Source organism: Colletotrichum costaricense (genome assembly GCF_030867565.1).
Source record: "Colletotrichum costaricense strain IMI 309622 chromosome Unknown Scaffold_22.1, whole genome shotgun sequence".
NCBI classification, from domain to species: Eukaryota; Fungi; Ascomycota; class Sordariomycetes; order Glomerellales; family Glomerellaceae; genus Colletotrichum; species Colletotrichum costaricense.
In genome coordinates, this window is record NW_026848251.1 from 41,117 (window position 1) to 59,217 (window position 18,101).

The 18,101-nt window shown below is 51.4% G+C and overlaps 4 protein-coding genes across 4 annotated transcripts; 3 read left to right on the top strand and 1 right to left on the bottom strand.

Annotated features, from left to right (window-relative positions):
- Positions 1–5,105: 5,105 nt before the first annotated feature.
- On the bottom strand, positions 5,106–6,921 carry CCOS01_14844 (uncharacterized protein; the record flags this gene model as incomplete). The annotated part of the gene is made up of 2 exons (XM_060462986.1): positions 5,106–6,191; positions 6,253–6,921. 2 exons carry the CDS (start codon positions 6,919–6,921, stop codon positions 5,106–5,108), a joined length of 1,755 nt encoding a protein of 584 aa, XP_060306171.1.
- Positions 6,922–8,230: 1,309 nt separating this feature from the next.
- CCOS01_14845 (uncharacterized protein) lies at positions 8,231–9,559 on the top strand (the record flags this gene model as incomplete). The annotated part of the gene is made up of 1 exon (XM_060462987.1): positions 8,231–9,559. The coding sequence occupies one exon, from the start codon at positions 8,231–8,233 to the stop codon at positions 9,557–9,559; it is 1,329 nt and encodes a 442-aa protein (XP_060306172.1).
- A 4,088-nt stretch (positions 9,560–13,647) lies between these two features.
- On the top strand, positions 13,648–13,953 carry CCOS01_14846 (uncharacterized protein; the record flags this gene model as incomplete). The annotated part of the gene is made up of 2 exons (XM_060462988.1): positions 13,648–13,673; positions 13,722–13,953. The coding sequence occupies 2 exons, from the start codon at positions 13,648–13,650 to the stop codon at positions 13,951–13,953; spliced, it is 258 nt and encodes an 85-aa protein (XP_060306173.1).
- A 2,136-nt stretch (positions 13,954–16,089) lies between these two features.
- Positions 16,090–17,751, top strand: CCOS01_14847 (cytochrome P450; the record flags this gene model as incomplete). The annotated part of the gene is made up of 2 exons (XM_060462989.1): positions 16,090–17,518; positions 17,588–17,751. The coding sequence occupies 2 exons, from the start codon at positions 16,090–16,092 to the stop codon at positions 17,749–17,751; spliced, it is 1,593 nt and encodes a 530-aa protein (XP_060306174.1).
- Between the last annotated feature and the right edge of the window lie 350 nt (positions 17,752–18,101).

The window sequence follows — 18,101 nt, forward strand, 5'->3', positions numbered from 1 at the left end:
TAATACTTTTAAATAACTTTTATAAAAACTTAGTATACTAAGTAAATAGCTAAATTTAGGTTTATTAAAAAAGCTATTAAAAAAGTACGTATACTACTTAATTCGAACTACTTATAAGCTACTTTATTATTACGTCTTTTAATAGTATATTAAGGACGGTACTTTAATACTACTAAAAAAGATCTACTTATACTAGTTTTAATAACGCTTAGAACTTATTATTAATAATAGTACTTCTACCCCCCTACTTAATCCCTTATAAGTCTAAGATAAGGGTCGCTTATAAAGCTCTATAGCAGGTATTATAGTAATTATAATAAATAAGTTAAAAAAGCTAGTTATTAATTAAAGTACCTTTTCTAAATAAAAGCCCTCTATGTTTAAGTATAAAGAAGCTACTAAATATATAGAAGTAGTACTTATATTAGTACTATTATTATTAATAATACCTCTAGTACTAAGTAGGGCTACTTCTACTTAACGAGGCCTCGAGATTATATATAATTCTAATATATACGAGCCTAGTATAAAAATATAGTAAAAGTACTAACGGGCTATTATTAATAAGATAATTAATATAATTAATAATAATATAATTAATCTTATAGGGGCTCCTCGGCCGCTAATACTTATAAAATTGTAATCTTAATTAACTAATAATCTTACGTAGTTAGATATACTATAAAATCTAACTAATAAAAATTATATTTATAATATTAATTTTATAATAAAAAATAAAATAAATAGATTTATTAATAAGTACGAGGCTAAAATAGAGGAAGTTATTAAATTACGGGCTATAAGCTATACAGAGTAATTAAGTAATTAATTAGGCTAATTTATTAATTACCATACTTTTTACTAAAATAATTTAATTAACTATAAGTTAATTAACGGCCTCTAATTAGTCTAATCTATTTAAATACTAACTACGCAGAGCCTAGCTTATGTATATGCCCAAGACCGGCGGTCGTGTAGCGGCCGTAGCTACACTTGGGGGCAGAATAGCGGGAGCTGCTGGCAGAATATCCTCGCCCCTATAAATTGACGGGTTGATAATGGGGGATGACGAGAGCGTTGGGCAATCTGACCTGTCTCCCACTCACACCTCGCAGTCCCCCTCACGAGGACACACCTTGGCTCGTTTCAAACAAAGTGCAGAAGACAGCAGTAGGCGCTGATGCATGCGAATCGACGAGGGAGGGGGATGGGATGCCCGGAGGATCGCTGTGACTACCAACGGATACGCAGTAGACGGGATACCGTTTTGGGAGACGCGCGTGGAAGCCTGCAGCCATATGCAGGTCGCTTTACTCGAAGTCTCGAACCGTACCTGGAATTGGCATTGGCACCCGCACTGCTCTCACGCTGCTGCGAGTGTTGTGCTTTGGCCCGACTAGGACAATCTGCATATCCGTTCTCGACTGCGACCCTGTTCATGCAGCTCGGATCCTCGGTGTGGTTCTGGTCGGTGGTAGTTTGCATATCTGTACAGCTTCAGCAACCATCAACTCGAATCGTTACAGTCCCTGAGACCAAGCCTGGATTTCGAGTTGTTCTACGGAGCCTCAGCAAACTACTACGAAACCCGGCAGCCCGTCCAGTCGAGACAAAGATGCTGCTCCAGCACCTGCCTGCCAAGTATGTCGAGTGCCGGAAGCCATGGGGAAGACGCGAGACCTTTTGTCACAGCCACTTGGCTCCCAATTCCCCCGAAAGCATCCAGTGGCTCAGGGGTGCTTTCTGCCAGCTGAACGCGACCAGCCACGTCTGTCCCCAAAAGTCTATCGAAGTGACCGCTCGCTTGGATCTCACCGCCCAAGGTCTAAGACATGGCCGAACCTGTGATCCAGGCAAGGGAGCTGCCGTAGCCACGGGGTTGAATCAACTTTGTGCGACATTCTACGCCACATTGTGCTCCAGGCACAGGATGGGAGAGTCTTTGTGAACGACACGCAAGAATTCTGTTATCGCGTTGGCAGGCTTGCACGCCTGAAACTTGGATCCCTGCAGACATCGTGACGGTCGTGGGGTTCGTGCTGGTTCGCGAACAAACTAGTCCAAGACTACTTGTCTCACGCATCTTCCTCGCAACTCGCCAGACCACCTGTGAGGAGTATGTGAAAATCAAGGACTAGATTCTCGCCGCAGCAGTGTATGCTTTACTGAGGCTTGCCCAACGAACTCCATGCTGCGTGATATCCTAAATCAGCGTCCACGCTTGCAGTTACCGGTGATTATCACAGATCAGTGTCTGCTCCACAGCTGATTCATCCCCACCAGAATTACCTGTCGATGCTTCGTGTCAACTGCCCCGCGTTGGCTGCTGAATGCCCATTTGCAATCGCGATACATACTCAGTACAGCAAAGGCGATCAATGCTCGTCCTTGCACTAGGTTGACTTGATATAGGCACGGAACACGGATAGTCCACACCGTCTTGTTGGCCAGGGCGAAAGGCGAGACCGGCGGCGAGCGAGAGACAACAATGTTGTCCATGATCGTTCGCCTCATGCAGATCTAGAGGTTGCGAGAGACGCTGCACGCCGCCTTGGCTTGGTCATTTATCAAGCTAGGCCCATCCCTGAGGACAGAGTCTTTTTTTTTTCCCTCATTCTGGCGTGTCTGGTCAAGAGTCAAGGCGCTTCGGGCCACATTCCAACAAACCTGTCTTTTGTTACCGGCGTAGTGTCACTCTCACCGCTCTTTTACAAGGGTTTACCTCGGTGTCTGAGCAACTGCACCAACGCGGCCCCCGACGATGGATGAAGCCTCTCTCTCCTACGCAGACATCCCTCGAGTCTCGAGTTCCTCCCACATACAACGACTTACGGCCGACCGGCTCACGCCATGCACCGTTTTCTCTCCGTATTGACGCTGGAAGACCGTCGCTGGCCAGCTGGGCTAAAAGTGTACAACGAGACGCATGAATAGCGTCATGCATGCGCACGCAGTAGCCTGCGAGCTGTCCCCAGTGCGGCGCACAACATGCAGACGTGCATGGGCTCGCATCCGAAGACACTGCTATCCGTAGAGCAGTTTACCTCTCTAGTCAGAGTAGCTAGAGTATTCCCTCCCCTTGGAAGCACTGCAGTCTTGCTCAACAGACCTTGTTGGCCGGTGCCTCTCACCACGAGAATCCGCGAGATCATAGCCTCCATCATTAGGCTACCTGCGCATGTCGCAGGAACTCCCCTGTCGTGACATGCAGCCAACGCATGCGCTGAGAGACGGCCGTGGCTGCGCTGGCTGACATGTTTCGTTTCGAACACACATGCCAACGCTGCCGATGAGGACTGATATTGGTGTGTGAGTGGGCGGTTTTGCCCTCCGCTACAGCTAACAGTCCATGCAGTCATCCTTCACCCGCCGACCGACCTACCCACCGATCTATTTCATGACCATGGCCAGGCATAAACCTCCGGCGCGCCCCTAGTGCGTCCATCGCCCGGGTGAAGTCGTTGGTCGGGACCGAAGGGGGCGTCGACCTGCATCTTACCTTATCTTTCCGTGAGGTATTAGACTATGAGTCTATGAGAGAAGCAATAGGCGTCTTGCGCCAGCAGGTCTTTTCCAGGCACGAGGCACAAAGCCGCCTGCATCGCCAACACCCGGTCCCGTTGCTTTTTCTCGCTCATGCTCCTGGTTCCTGGTCTCACGGTCCCTTCCCACCCTCTCTGCGGCTAGCTACGTTGTTGGTTTTCTTATTCTTCTCCGCATCGACTGAGATCTGTTCCTGGGTTATCTGGCTGCTGTCATTGGATGAACGAGTTCTGCCGTTGCTTTGACCTCCCATCGGGTGACAGATGGATGGTGTTAGGTTCGGACTCTTGATGGGATGGCGGCTGACGAGTCATGGGCTCAAGCTTCACATGCGGCTGAGTACAACTGTTTGGCACTCTGAGTCTAGGCCTGCTCAGTTCACATGCTGTCGCTGAGTAGAGGGATTTACATCAGGGTGCAAACTTTCCGCGGGGTGGCAAATGAAGACGTGGAATATTCGTCGTTCGAATTGAAGCTTTGGTGACTCGTCCGAGCACACGCACGCTCTTGACGAACGACATGAGCGATTTCCCTCGCCGCCAGGAGCTGATTTACTCAGTAGCTTGATCCGACCACTGATGAGGCCATCCCTTCAATACTGGGCAGTGCACACATCCCATCCGAAGATGCTTTGTCCTAACAGGGGGCACAGTGGCTAGAAGGACACTTTTGGAGTCGGAAACCGAGATGCTCGTCCCGATCTGACGCGGTACCCGCCCCCACCGCTGTTGATACGAGACTGGTACCCAAGTTCACGATGTGAGCTATGTGTGAGTTGACCTCGGTCGACGATAACATTGCGATACGACAAATCTGGGGAGACGACCTGTCAGATGGGACAGGATGCGGCTGCCCGGCATGCAGATGGAGGCTGCTGTCGGTTCCCGAGAAGGCAACGGGTAGGTGAGGTTCGGCCTGGCCAGAGTTCAAGGATATACAGGGTACATTGCGACGTTTCCCTCGATATCTTGTACAGTGAGAGTAAAGCGGCCAAGCTTGCTGCAAAGCATTGTCTCCCGGCCAGCTACCGTGCACGGGACGAGATTTCTTCTCTGAGCTTCTTGCGCTACGTGGGACTCCGGAGAGTTCCCGATGGAGATGTGTTCTGTCTTTGAACGAAGCGAAAGAATATCAGACACTAAGCGTCGTCCATCAAACATGAGGAAAGAAGTCCTATCATTATGTTCTGAATAGAGAACTCGGCTCTGGCCTGGCAATAGCTCTATTTTTCGTCCTAGGTACAGGATGAGCGAGGGTTCGCGACGAGCTTCCTCTCGGAAGTCGAGGACGCCATGGAAGGTGTCATCAATGACTGACATGCAGACAGTGAGAGCCACATCACGAGTACCGATTGAGAGGCATGAAATTGGAAATTATTTTACCATTATATTTTGAACAATAACTTGGCGCTGGTCTAGGGATATCTAGGCTCTATATCCCAGATACTAGATCTTCCAAATGCCAGTGACAAATATACACAAATTACATTCTCTTGAATAATCATCATACCTCGTGAGCTTTATAGATTCCAATATCCCATCCTATTTGGGGGGGCCTCCCAATCAAATATCCAACATACTCTTCACCTGCTGTGGCTGCTGCGTCATGGACACGGCGGTACTCGCGCTGTGACTCCTCTCCCCCGGCCCATGGGCCGTCGAGCCACTATCCGGCGTCCGTCCCCGTCCCGCGCCGAGACCTCCGCTCCCGCTCCCGCTCTGAGCGTCGGTGTAGGACGGCGGCGGCGGGCCGTCTTGCATCAGTTCCGCGGAACGGTCGACGCGGGGTCCGGCGCCGGGAAAGAGAAGTTCCGCGGCGGCGTTCATCGCCCTCTCGTTCCTCCGGCGGTCTGATTTCCCGGTGTAGGAAGTAAACGTCGACGGATCCGCCGCGTCGAAGCCAGGTCGAAGAGACCCGTGCATGGAATTCGGTCTCGATGAGCGCCCGTTGAAGCTGCCCATTTCAATCTCTCGTTCTGCGGCTTGCTGTTGTTGCTCGTGTTCGGCCGCGCGTGCCTCGAGCGTCTCGTCTATCCCGCGGCCCGTGGCGCGGCCACCGCCTAGTTCGCGGACGTTGCGGGCGATGCGCTCGCGCATGCTCATCTGGCCGACGAGGTGGTCGTCGTTCTTTGCGCGGCGCCACCAGGCGGGTTTAGGCACGTATCCCATCTCCCGATCGATTTGCGTCCCGCGCTCGCGGCGCTGGCGGATGAGTTCCTTGTCTTCGTTCGGGGAGGTGAAGCCATATGCGATTTGCGTGTAGAGAATCAGCAAGGCGGGACCGTATCCTCCCGCATAGACGGCCGCCAGGCTGGCCTTTGCGTTCAATACAGAGTAGGCAAAGTTCCAGGAGACGAGACCCTGGTAGGCGATGAGGCAGGCCGTCAGGGGCAGGATGAGGAGGAAGCGCCAGGGGGTGTAGCGGAGGAGGCCGGCGAATTTGTTGAGGGGCCCGCGGTTGCGGGGGTAGTAGTGTTTTATGGAGTGGCGGAGAGAGGCGAGGATGGTGAGGAAGCAGACTACGAGGCAGAAGGTTGCTGCTTTGAAGCGGGCGTCTGTTGCGGAGGGGGCGGCGCGGGCGGCGGTTTGGTCTGGGGAGCGTTGTTTTTCGATTTCGCCCCAGTTGCGGGGGACGATGAGGAAGAAGTTCTGGAGACAGTTCATTAGGTGTTCAATGTTCTTGGGGCAATAGAGTGGGGAGGGGACATACCAGCCAGAGCCATAGGTAGAACCACAATGGCATCCAGAACTCGAGCTTGCTTCGGCGGTCACCCTCGCGCAGGGAGAAGGGGTCCGGGTCGATGGCCTGTCTCTCGCTCCAGCTTCCCCAGTGACGAACGGCCTCCCATACGAGCGCAATGGTGAACATTTGCATGAGGTACCAGAAGAAGCTGTTGATGATGATGGGCAACCCAATGACGTAGAAGCGATCGACGTCGATATTGGTGAACAGACTGATGAACGCCGACACGCAGACCAGAATTGCATAGTACCATTGCCACCGGCGTCCAATGGGGTAGAACCGCTTCGTCGTCGGGAGGTAGTGCCGTCCGTGGCGGTTCAGGTTCGCGAGGACGAACATGAGGGCGAAGGCGTAGACTACGCCAAAGCCGACGCCGACGCCGGCGCGCTTGCCGATTGGGTTTACGGGGTCGTAGCACCATGTCGAGTTTTGAAAGGTGCCGTTGGGGAGGAGGTAGACTGGCGTGTAGGGCTGTTCTGTGACGTAGCAGTTTGAGCCGTTGGAGACTGTGCCGTTTGTGTAGAGGGTGTAGTTCCAGAAGCGGAGGACGGTGAGGTTGAAGTGGACGCCACCGAGGATTGTGTCGGAGTCGTTTGCGCCTTGGGGGTAGGCGAGGAGGGCGCGGGAATGGAGCATGATGGGCAGTTGAGACGTTGTCGCCGTCGTGGTCGTCGTCGTCGTCTGACCGGGTTATTATCTCGAGGTTGTGATCGGACGTGGAGGTGTCGAGATGTTTTGGTCCGGGTCGTCCGGAGGTGTCGCTCGGGGGCGGGGCCTGTGGCCGGTGTTATTGTTTCCGTCGATCGGCCGTCGTCCAATGTTTGGTTTCGGTCGTTCGCGGAGAGGAATTGATCGATTGAGTGTGCGTGCTCTCGGCGAGAGATTGGCGACGGTGATTAAGTTAGAGAGGGCATTGCGTCGCGAGAGGAGGGCGGGAGAGAGGTGGAAAGAGTGAGAGTAGGTGGAAGAGGAATTGGCGAGAAATGATGTATTATGACAATATGGTCCATGGAACGCCCGGAAAGGCGGAGATGGGGGAGGGGATTTTTTTCCAGTTAGGCGCGTTTTTTGGTCGAGTAGTCAGCGCATTGGCACGCTACCTTGGTGACCAACAACCAGTGACCGACCACCTACATACAGGCTACTGCGCAGTGGGTTGGTGATTGAGGTGCCGGGGATGGGACGCTACGGTACCCGCTACCCGCAGATCATTGATGACAGACTGCTTCTCCACTGGATTACTGGGTGCCGAAAGTAGTGCCCGACTGCAGTGGTGCTTGGTGTGGGAATGGGGAAGAGTTCGGGCGGCGGCGGGAAAAGATGGGAAACCGAGAGGAGCCAGACGGAATGGCCGGGAGCGGCGGGTTTGTGTTTTTTGTTTTTCCCTCTTTTGGGATCGTCAGTGGAGATGCCGAAGCTCCGGGATCTAGAGGAAAACAGGTGAGTGAGCAGTGCAAATGGTTTGATCATGAGATTTTGATAGAGTGATTACTTACTGGGAATCTAGCGAAAATTCATCTTTCAGGCTGCAAGACGGTACTTGCTGTATATCGCTCAGCATTTGGTCTGGAAGAAGATGCTTTTCGACCGAAGCTATCCGCGTATAATGAAGTTAGTGTACACGGCGTCATCGGTGACTTTGAGAGAGAAAATGGCGAGTTTAAACTTGTGGCTGGAAGAAACAAATTGCGGGGCGACAGAGGTCCTAGCAAGTGTGGCTGACCTTTGCTGTGGCTGAAGCTCTTTACTTATGTAAGGCAGGCCTTGACCGGGCAGTACGTACCGCCCCTCGACCGAGACAGGACAGCTGTAGCTTGAGCATCTCAATCAACAATTCCAGGAGCTCTCCCCTCCAAGCTCCCACGGCCAATCCCTCCAGGGCCACAACACAGACTCGCCAAAACACATTGACTCCACGACAGTCAATGGCTCACATCTGCCCATCATGACGACCCGCGAAGAAGAAGACCCCTCCTACATCGACTATGAAGCCTTCCTCGATCCCGAGTTCAGCCCCTCCTCCTTCGCAAACACCCTCGTCCTCGCAACGAACAACCCCAACGATGCGCCCCTCGATCTCTCGACTCCCCTCTCCCGCGTTCTCTTCGATACTCAGGAGATTGACTCCCACATTGACGTCCTGACGACAAAGTCTGCAGCCCCTCTCCTGCAGTATACGAAAGAACAGACGACCTCCAGCAAGCGCATTATTTCAGAGCTCGACGCCCAGATCAAGAACCTCAACGACAGCTATAAGCAGCTCGAGAAGGAGGTCATTGATAAGCATGCCGAGGCTGAGGAGGTACGGCAGGTTGCTACACGCCTATGGGAGACGCTGAAGCTTGGCCGCTCCGTAGGACGATGTCTGCAGCTTGGGAGGCAGCTTGAGGTCCAACATACGGAGATTGCCGGGTCCAGCATGAGTGCTGCGGCTGCTGCTGCTGGGAAGAAAGAGGACCACCGGGCGCTGGTACGGTGTTCGCATACAATTCTCTCGTTGCGAGAGGTGCTTGACAACACGGCGCCCGGAGAGGAAGGTTACGGTCTGGGAAAGGTTGATGCGATTCGAACTCTCCGAGAGTCTGTAATCACACCGGTTGAGAGATCTGTCAAGGAGACGGCAGAGAAGATTATCCGCGACTTTGCGATACCCAACTCGGCTACCTTTGCGCAGGGCGAGGAAGTCAAGGCGAGAACAGTATCTGCCATGGTCACGCTCTTCCTGCTCTCCCCGTCGCCAACACAAAAGACGGAACGATGGACGCCGCAGCTACTCCTGCAGAGCCTGGAGACATACTTCCGATCGGCGCTCCAGTCGTCCATCGCCTCACTTTCCCGGTCGCTAGGCCAACTTCCCTCCCTCGAGCGCACCCTCGCCGAGATTTCGGCGCGATGCCAGAACATCGTCGCCCTTGAGCTCGTACTAGAGTCTACGAAGCTACCAGCGCATCCGCTTGTGTCGGCGCCGCAGAAACAGACGAATATGCTGCAGCCTCTACTGGCGTACCTCGAGACGGGCAGTTTGCCGAGCTACTTCTGGCGGACGATGGCTGGGAACTTGGGCACAAGGGTACAAGAGATCGTCAACCGGGGTGGGGTGTCTGCACGTACACTGCGGTCCAATAGAGCAAGCGTTGGGGATGCTGTGAGGGAGTGTGTTGTGAGGGGGTGCCAGATGCCGAGTGCGCTCAAGGGCAAGGGAAGAGGGGAAGGCAATTGGGATCGAGAGGTCGCTGTCATGGTAGGCAGCGTTGTCAATAACCTCGGTCGCTAGTCTGTGTTGGAGTCTATACGGTATTGAGTCAAAGCCACCGATAAAGGCTAAGACTGAGAAGCCCAGCGCTTCCAATAGAAGCCGAGATGCAATTTCAAAACGAGAATCACAAACACCACACGAAGTCTGTACTTTTCAGCTGTCTTACCACACCCGTCCTCAGCTCTTCCATTAGGATTGTATACTCCATACATTACCTTCCTAGCCTGGGCTTTTATTCAACAAGCCAAAGTCATCCATTAGTGGTGGTAGAGTACCTAAGGTAGCTTGACATCAGAATGTCAAATATCATTAAACCAGATATAACCGTTGCACGAGGAGATCGTAAATAAGAGTGCCTTGATGGCACGGCAATGTATATAACCACAATCAGGATTAAGATATACCCAAGTCAAGGTACCTAAGTAGCAGAGCGAGAAAATCGAAAATAGAAACGTTTGACAGTTTTTCATTGGTCAAATAAGCGCGACTTCTATCACTGAAGCACGCCCCGGGCGTACTTTCGTTATTGAAACTCGCTCAGTCTCCATACCTACTGTATTTCTTGTTAAGCCGCACCATGTACATTCCCGATACGACTTGCATTTACAAGCGGTTTTTCTTGATTGCCCCGATACCAGATAGCGCACCTAGAGTGGTACCAGCAGGCCTGCTGCCGTCCTCATCACTGCCTTCCCTTTCGTCGCCTGAAGTGCTGGTCTTGCCACGTCGGCCGCCTAGTCATCGATTTCCGGTACGACCGAGTACAACTCGACGTCTACTAGCCTATTGATGGTTACAATGCGCTGTACAAGATGCAGGCCTGGCCCGTTGCAGGAGATGCGGATACCCTCGGTCTCGCACACACGATGGCGGCATTGTTTGTCAGGCAATCTCGGCAAGACTACCTTACTTTTCATAGTCTGGAGCAAAAAGACGCAGCAGGGAGTTGATCCTGTATCCATAAGGGCAGCTCGATTGTCTATATGAAGCAATCTGACCATTTATTCAGGTGTAGATAGGCACTGATGAAGCCTACTCTAGATATTTGAGGCATGACGTTCGTCATTCTGTATGTACTACTGTATGGGCAGTATAAGGTACTAATGCAGGGCTGCAAGGTTCAGGTTGGTTGCAACCCACATCGCTTCGGCGTGCATGATGGCTGTCATGCGGGGGTTAATTCCTTCACAAGTCGCCTGCCTCCTCCCTCTCCCTCCCTTTCTCCGTCTGTCTCTTTTTCTCCCTCCCTTCCTCGATCAACCATCAGTGCATTACCCAAAGACCCCTTGAAGGACAAATATCTGAACAAATGGCTCTGGGCCGCAGAGGCATAATTTCAGGCAGACTGATGCGCATTGGAAATACCGTGCATTTAGTTCACCAAGTATCTCTGCACATTGATCTCTTCGTCTGAAAGGCCGGTGTGAATGTCCGGGATGGTGTGGTGGTAGATACAGTACCATGTGCATTGATTGGGCAGTCTCCTTTTATTCGGGACATTTGAGAATCTGTGTGAAGATTACACTGCATCCTTCCAATTTATGCTACTCAAGCAAAAAGCCATTACACATAGCTACCAGCGAATTCAATTTCCACAAAACATCAATCCAGATTTTTGAAGCTTCTGAGGTCTATTTTGCCATGATTCTCCAGAGTCAATAGAATAATTCAGGCATTATGTCCTACAAATTCCAATGGACACAGAGCAATGTAATCTTCACACGGCGCGGGAGGGTATATTGAAAAGTCAAAGACAAGGTTATGGGGAGGATGGCGAGACACTAGAGCGCAGATGCGCACCCCTGGAACCAGGGCTGTGGCAGGGGTGATACGTCAGCGAATGAGAATGAAACGTTCGAGAGAAGGATTTGCTAAGAAAGGGCCATTATCATCGGGCGGGGCAGAGTGCATATGCACACCCCTGCAGCCAGGACTGACGAGGCGGTTTCGGGGTCGACGAAGTTCGCCTTATTCTGATTTGAACCATACAGTTCTGAACTGGTTTAGACGGAATGGTTCGTTGATTTGGCCGATGTTCAACGACTTCCGTGTCCGTGTCCGTGTCCGTACGTGCATAATGACCGGGCTCAAGGTGGAATTATATCTTGAATGATGCGCCTAGCCGCGCCTTTGCCAGAAACACGTTCCTTGCTTCTAACAGAGTAGAATCATATAAAATAAGCATTTCCCTCAATCTCTACAATTCGACACCTATTTATTTACACGCAATACGCTCTTTTTTCGTTGAGCTCAGGTTGGCTTTGTAAGACCTCCCGCAGCTTTCGTCCGGGAGCTGTTGGTATGAAGCTTCGCTCTCCTTCAAGATTCTACGCGCGGTAAGAATTACATATCGACTCAAAGTTCCCTTGGCTGACCTTATGGGCGCTCGTTCAGATTCACGCGGCTTCAGCAAGCGCAATCCTCGGCCATTGCATCGCTGTCAACATCGCCATCTCGAACGAGAAACATTTCGAAATCACTGCGAAGGATTCCGATGCCGAGAATGGACCCACATCCGGTATCCACTACCACGTCCGATCCGAAGCATCACCTGACTTGAGTGATGGCGAACCATCTCAAGAGAGACGAGGCAGCCATTCTGGCGGACATCGCGATCTATCGTTGCCTCAAATCAGGCAAAGAAACAAGGCAGCCCAACCCCGCACGAGGCGTCCACGCTAATAAACGAGGCGCGTTGGAACGCCTTTAGCAATGTTCACGCAGAACCAACCAAGTCAATCATGTGGCTCGTATGAGCGTATCGATTGGGCCTCATCGACTCTCACCATATGCAGCATCGCCCTGTTTTCACACCGACAAGTCACAATATCCTGTCTGGAGTCTTGGCCCAGATAACGAGGCATCAAATCAACCGTTTTTCCACCTTTCCGGATAAACCAGACCGACAAAGATTGGAATTTCCCGAGTTCATCCGTGTCAGATAACGGCTTCCGATTTTGGTCTCGAATTGAAGGGGCGTATCCGTAATGGCCTCGATATTGTCAAGTCCCAGCACACAGTACAGTATACGATATTTTCTTGCTGTTAAGCTTCTTTCCGACGATTCTGGATAAAATGATCAAAGCTCATAGCGCCTCAGGGACGAGTGGCTAGTTACTGTGGCATCAAGTGATGTTCAATCTTCGAGAATCTGGACTTGATAGGGACCGAAAGTTCGGAACCAAGTCGATCCCGTCCGATCCACCTGCAACGCCGGCACGTCCGAGTCCACGTCCGAGCCCGGACGTCACCCGACCCCGGAGTGATCGGGACATGAAGTCACCTCGTGTCCGGAAGATCGGACCTAATCATCCAGATACTTCCTCCGGCGTGCTACCATTTGTCAACATCATATTGTGTCATGTCAAGACTCTTCTCATTCATAATCTGCGTCATCCCATCGCTGAGCAAGACTTGATGTCTCAGCACCTTCGGTAGGGTATCCTTGCCTGTTTCGTCAACTCTACCAACTGCCAAGGCGACGATAGCGTCAGGGTCATCAACATAGTGCCTGGAGCTCGGTCATGGCGATTCCTGTTATTTGACTATGCTCTACTTGTCAAAGACACTGGTTGCGTTGGCACATCGTAAGGTCCATTCTCGAAATGCTTTTATCGAGGTTAACCCCACGGGGTCGACAATGTCCAATCCGCACTAGCAGGGGACAACCCCTACCATAGCTATCTACACCGACATGAGAAGAAAATAGAGAAATGCACATCTCTGCTTGGATTCGAGTTGCCTTACTTGGTGGCCGATGGGTATTGGCGGGTGATTCAATGACCAAACTCAACATTTGGAGTTTTCCAATATGAATCCAGGTATTGACAGAAGAAAGCAAAGAACATAGGGGTTTCCACTTCGCAGCCTGGTTCGCCAGGCACATGGTCTTAAATTGACCGAATCGCCGCTCAAACATTGATACAGTGACCATGCACAATAAATCAAAACCATTCAGCTTCTCAACGTTCTCAGCAGAGTGAAATATTCATAGGGAGCTCCATTACGCCATAATTTACGAATAATATACTCCTGTCCCACCTGGGTGGTCATCGAAGCCGCCTTGACTTCAAGGTTCAACATGAACTCTACAGATTCAATTCGATATGGGTATTGTAACCAGCGGTCCTATGTCAGTGACGGCACAGTAACTGGCAAAGTGCTAACGCAATGCCTCTAGGAGTACCTCGGGAAAGTCACCACACACGCATTCGACCACGGAATCGAACGGCGCTCTATCCGAACATCGAATCTCCGCGTTCAGCCAGTCTGCTGGCCACAGCAACATGCACCACGTTCAAAACAAGGGCACCGACGCTACAGCCAGCAAAGCCTACCACGAGACCAGGATGGCAGGTGTTTTGGCCGACTTCGAGAAGCAATTCGGCTCCCACCCGCCGAGGCATCCATGAGCGAAGGAACGAAAGCGCACCGACGGCGCTATCAATCTCGGGGGAGGAAAGGAAAGACGATGAGAGGATAGAGAGACCAGCAACTCGGCTTCAGAGAGGTTACGGCAGCCGCTGTTGCGTCACGCAGAGACGCTATAAGGGGCAGCAACCTGTCCTCGAGGCCTTGCCTGCAGCCTGTTCAAAAAATGAATGTGTCGCTATTGCCTTCGACCCTTGTAGATGTAAAACAGTGTCCATAGATCTAGCGAAAGCCCCGTCTCTCCATCACCTCACCTTCGCAGGTCTGCGGGCCCTCCCGCACGATTGATACCTTACGTATTGCTCCTAGCCTCCAGGCGCTCTTCCTTGCCCAAAAGGTCGTCTTTGACGTTCAGTTAAGACTGGATTGGATCTCTTTTGCCAAACGTAGAGCATGATGGTAGTCGCGCTACATATTACTCGAAGTCAAGCCACTTCCGTGAGTCAGGTCGTCTCTTGTTGGGATGAGATCACAGTGATAAGCTGCCGCAGATAGGCTTGGCATCTACCAATACTTTGCTGACATGAGCCGGTGGTGCTGGAGACCACCGTTTGTGTTTAACACACGGTGCACCCGCGGTGCAGAATCCAGTGTGTCAAAGGTGTTGGTATAAGGCAGTCATGGCTCAAAGGCACTTAAGCAATGACAACAACTGATTTCAGAGATATGAAATTCTGCAATATATACACTTCAATTTCCGCCTAATTCACCGAATGTGGTTGCGGCCCCAATTGCTTCAAGAGGTTTCTTCAAATTTTATTTTCAACGCTCACCCTTCCAAATCCTGTTTCCCTCTCATACTAGCGGGATCAATGCATTTTCGAGAATCCTACATTGTATACATCTAGTGAATGAGCCTCTTAGTACCCATTCGTTGGGAAACGTAGCGAGACTCGACGTTCGTTGATGCGAAGGAATGTGGAGTGACTAGAAGAATCATTCCAAACTCAAGACGCACCAGTACCCACAGAAGCATAAAGTGGGCTCAACATTTGTTAATAGTCATAGTCAGCTCGATTTCAATCAATTTGTCAATCACCTTTCCTTGTAACAACGATGCGAGTGTCGGAGGTCTTTTTTGCGCCAAGCGCTTAGTGGCTATTATTCTTGTCTGAAATACGTAATGACCTAAAGCCTGACGAACAGAAACCTGTAAGTTGGCAAAAGCGCACGCGTTCCCATTCAGAGTCGTGAGACCGCCCTCGCACGTCCTAAGGCGCGAACTCTAAAGCGATGCTACGCCGCTAAATGCTACCATTCCTCGGACTTGATGGTCAGAACCTTATTTCGTCTCGACGTCGAAGAACCATCAATCTCATACACGATAGAACTATACCCAGACGTAACCTCAATTTACGGACATCTCTACAAAGATTCGAGTCATGTTTTGCATCTCATGTGGACCATGATGAATCAACATCACGAACCTACTTTGCGGGGGCTCCATAACTCTAGACCGCTACCCCACGCAGTCCGAGCTTTAGGCCTTTAGAGTCCGAACCAAGACACGCGCAGCTCAAATCCCGGCGCCGAAAAGGTTGTCGCAATTTTGAGCTTCGCCGACCGAGGCATGATATCACTTCGGGCACCAAAGCTATGAACTCCAACCATGATCAGTCAAGCAAACAACATTTGGTGGGGCATATGCTTTTCCTGTAGATGAAGTTTGTCCAGGTTGTCGTCGGTCGATACAACACAAACACAAGGCCAACGATTGTTCCTCCCTTGGCATTCATGTGTCTCCATCAGTACTTCAACCTGTAGAATCGCGAAAACGAGAACGAAAGCATATTTGAATGGTATAACAATGGGGTAGAGACGGACTTCTTATTGCCCACGATCTCCGCGCCGGGTAATCGCAGTAGCGAGTGCTACGATTCGTCAGTTCGGAAACTTCAGAGAGCTGGGGTTTTAGTGGAAGCCAGTGCGGATCATGGTCGATAACGGGGATTAAACCCACCTCTTCCTTGCACGACTAGTGCCAATCCTTGCCGCCATTTTGACAGGCATCGTGAGAGGGATATATATCTCGTGGGGTTCCGGCTCGTTGGAACGATGTACGACGGGCCATCTGAAGTTTTCATCTGTCGATATTGGGCGCTAGACAGACTCCCATCATGGCGCTTCTCTCCTTGCCAGTAGTGCTATTCGCGCTTCCAGCATTCGTGATCTACTACGTCGTCTCAACTTTCCTCGCCCGTCGCCGCATTCTTCTCTTTGCCAAGTCAAACGGCGCGACTTTTCCTAAGCACTTTTCCTCAAAGCTCCCTTTCGGCATCGACAATGTCTGGCGCGCCGTCAAGGTGGTGCGCAGCGGCGGCGACATCCTCGACGATGTCATTGCCCAAAAGTTCAAAAAGTGCGGTGACACCTTCAGCACTACAGGCCTCTTCGGCCCAGCCGAGGTAAATACTATCGACCCCGTCAACATTCAGGCCATCCTTGCGACGAAGTTCCGAGACTTTGAGCTCGGCCCGCGCAGAATCGCGCAATTCAAGCCGCTAGAGGGCAACAACATCTTCACCCACGATGGTCCCCTGTGGGAACATTCAAGATCGCTCTTCCGATCGCAGTTCTCGCGTGAGAACATCAACGACCTCGAAGGTACGGAACGTGCCGTGCAAGCTCTGTTCCGGGCCCTGCCATTTGTTGGCCAGAAGGCGGACAACGGCGCCCTGTCTGTTGATATCATGCCCTTGATCTTCCGCTTCACCCTCGACACGGCAACCGGCTTCCTCTTTGGCGAAACGGTCGATTCACAAACGGCCGCTGCTCTAGGCAAAATGTCGACATCGACAAGTGCGGTGACGGCTATGGCGGCTGACCAGGCAGGAAGTGAAATGTCCTTCGCATCGGCCTTCCACGAGGCGCAAATGTACATCGCTCTGCGCGCCCGGCTGCAGGGGCTGTACTTTTTGGCACCAAGTAGCGTGGGCACTAAGTCCATTGACTACATCCGTCGATACGTCGACCACTACGTCCAGCTGGCTCTCAAGCGCGCGAAGCCGTCGACGGACAAGTTCATCTTGCTGGATACCCTCGTAGAGAAAACGCGGGACCGCGGGGAGCTACGGGACCAGATCCTAGGGATACTTCTGGCGGGTCGGGATACCACGGCATCTCTACTGTCGTGGGTGCTGCTGATGCTTGCGCGGCACCCGGCTGTGTTTGAGAAGCTTCGGGGAGAGGTGGTGGCGGACTTTGGGGAGTACTCTGAGAAACCTGAGGGTATCGACTTTGCGACGCTCAAGTCTTCACAATATCTTCAATTTGTGATGCGGGAGACGTTAAGAGTGTACAATGTCGCGCCGCTTAACAGCCGGTATGCGGTACGGGATACGGTCTTGCCAAGAGGTGGCGGAGCTGATGGGTTATCGCCCATCGTGATCAAGAAGGGCCAGACCGTCACCTTTGTGCCGTATCTTCTGCATCGACGAGCGGATATCTGGGCGGATGCGATGGAGTTCAAGCCGGAGCGATGGGAGGGTGTCCGACTAGATTGGAACTATATTCCATTCAGTGGTGGTCCAAGGATCTGCTTGGGACGTAAGTCATCCCATATCCGCTAACAATTAATGCGCTCAGTAGTGGGAGGGGAATGCTAACTTGCCTTAGAACAATTCGCTCTCACAGAGGCTGCATATTTCTTGGTCAGACTCATCCAAAGGTTCAAGAGCATGGAGTGGATTGGACCGCCAGGCGAGCCGAGAAAGGACATCCACTTTACCATGGTCCCCAGAGATGGAGTCAGCGTCAAGCTCCAGTATGCTGAATCATAGAATATGTCAAGTATTGCTCTCATGAAGAATGCGTATTGACAAACACAATATCATCTTTGACCCGCTATATTTGACGAATGTCTTGAGTGACGTGTGGGGGGTTTTTGAGAGCGACTAGCCCTGGAGCCGTCGAAGTGCTTTGCAGGACGGATGTGATACCTCAAGTTTCCTCATGGAAAAGTTGAGATTTTACTGATCCTTCTATATAAATTTCGCAGCACATGCTGATCTTGGTCTGCACCGACGTTCTATTTTTTCATGATCTAGTGGGCCTGGTAAAAAGTTACGTCTATCAGAACACACTTGAAAAGAGCGAGGTGGTCGCCGCTGCATCTTTATAATTTCACTGT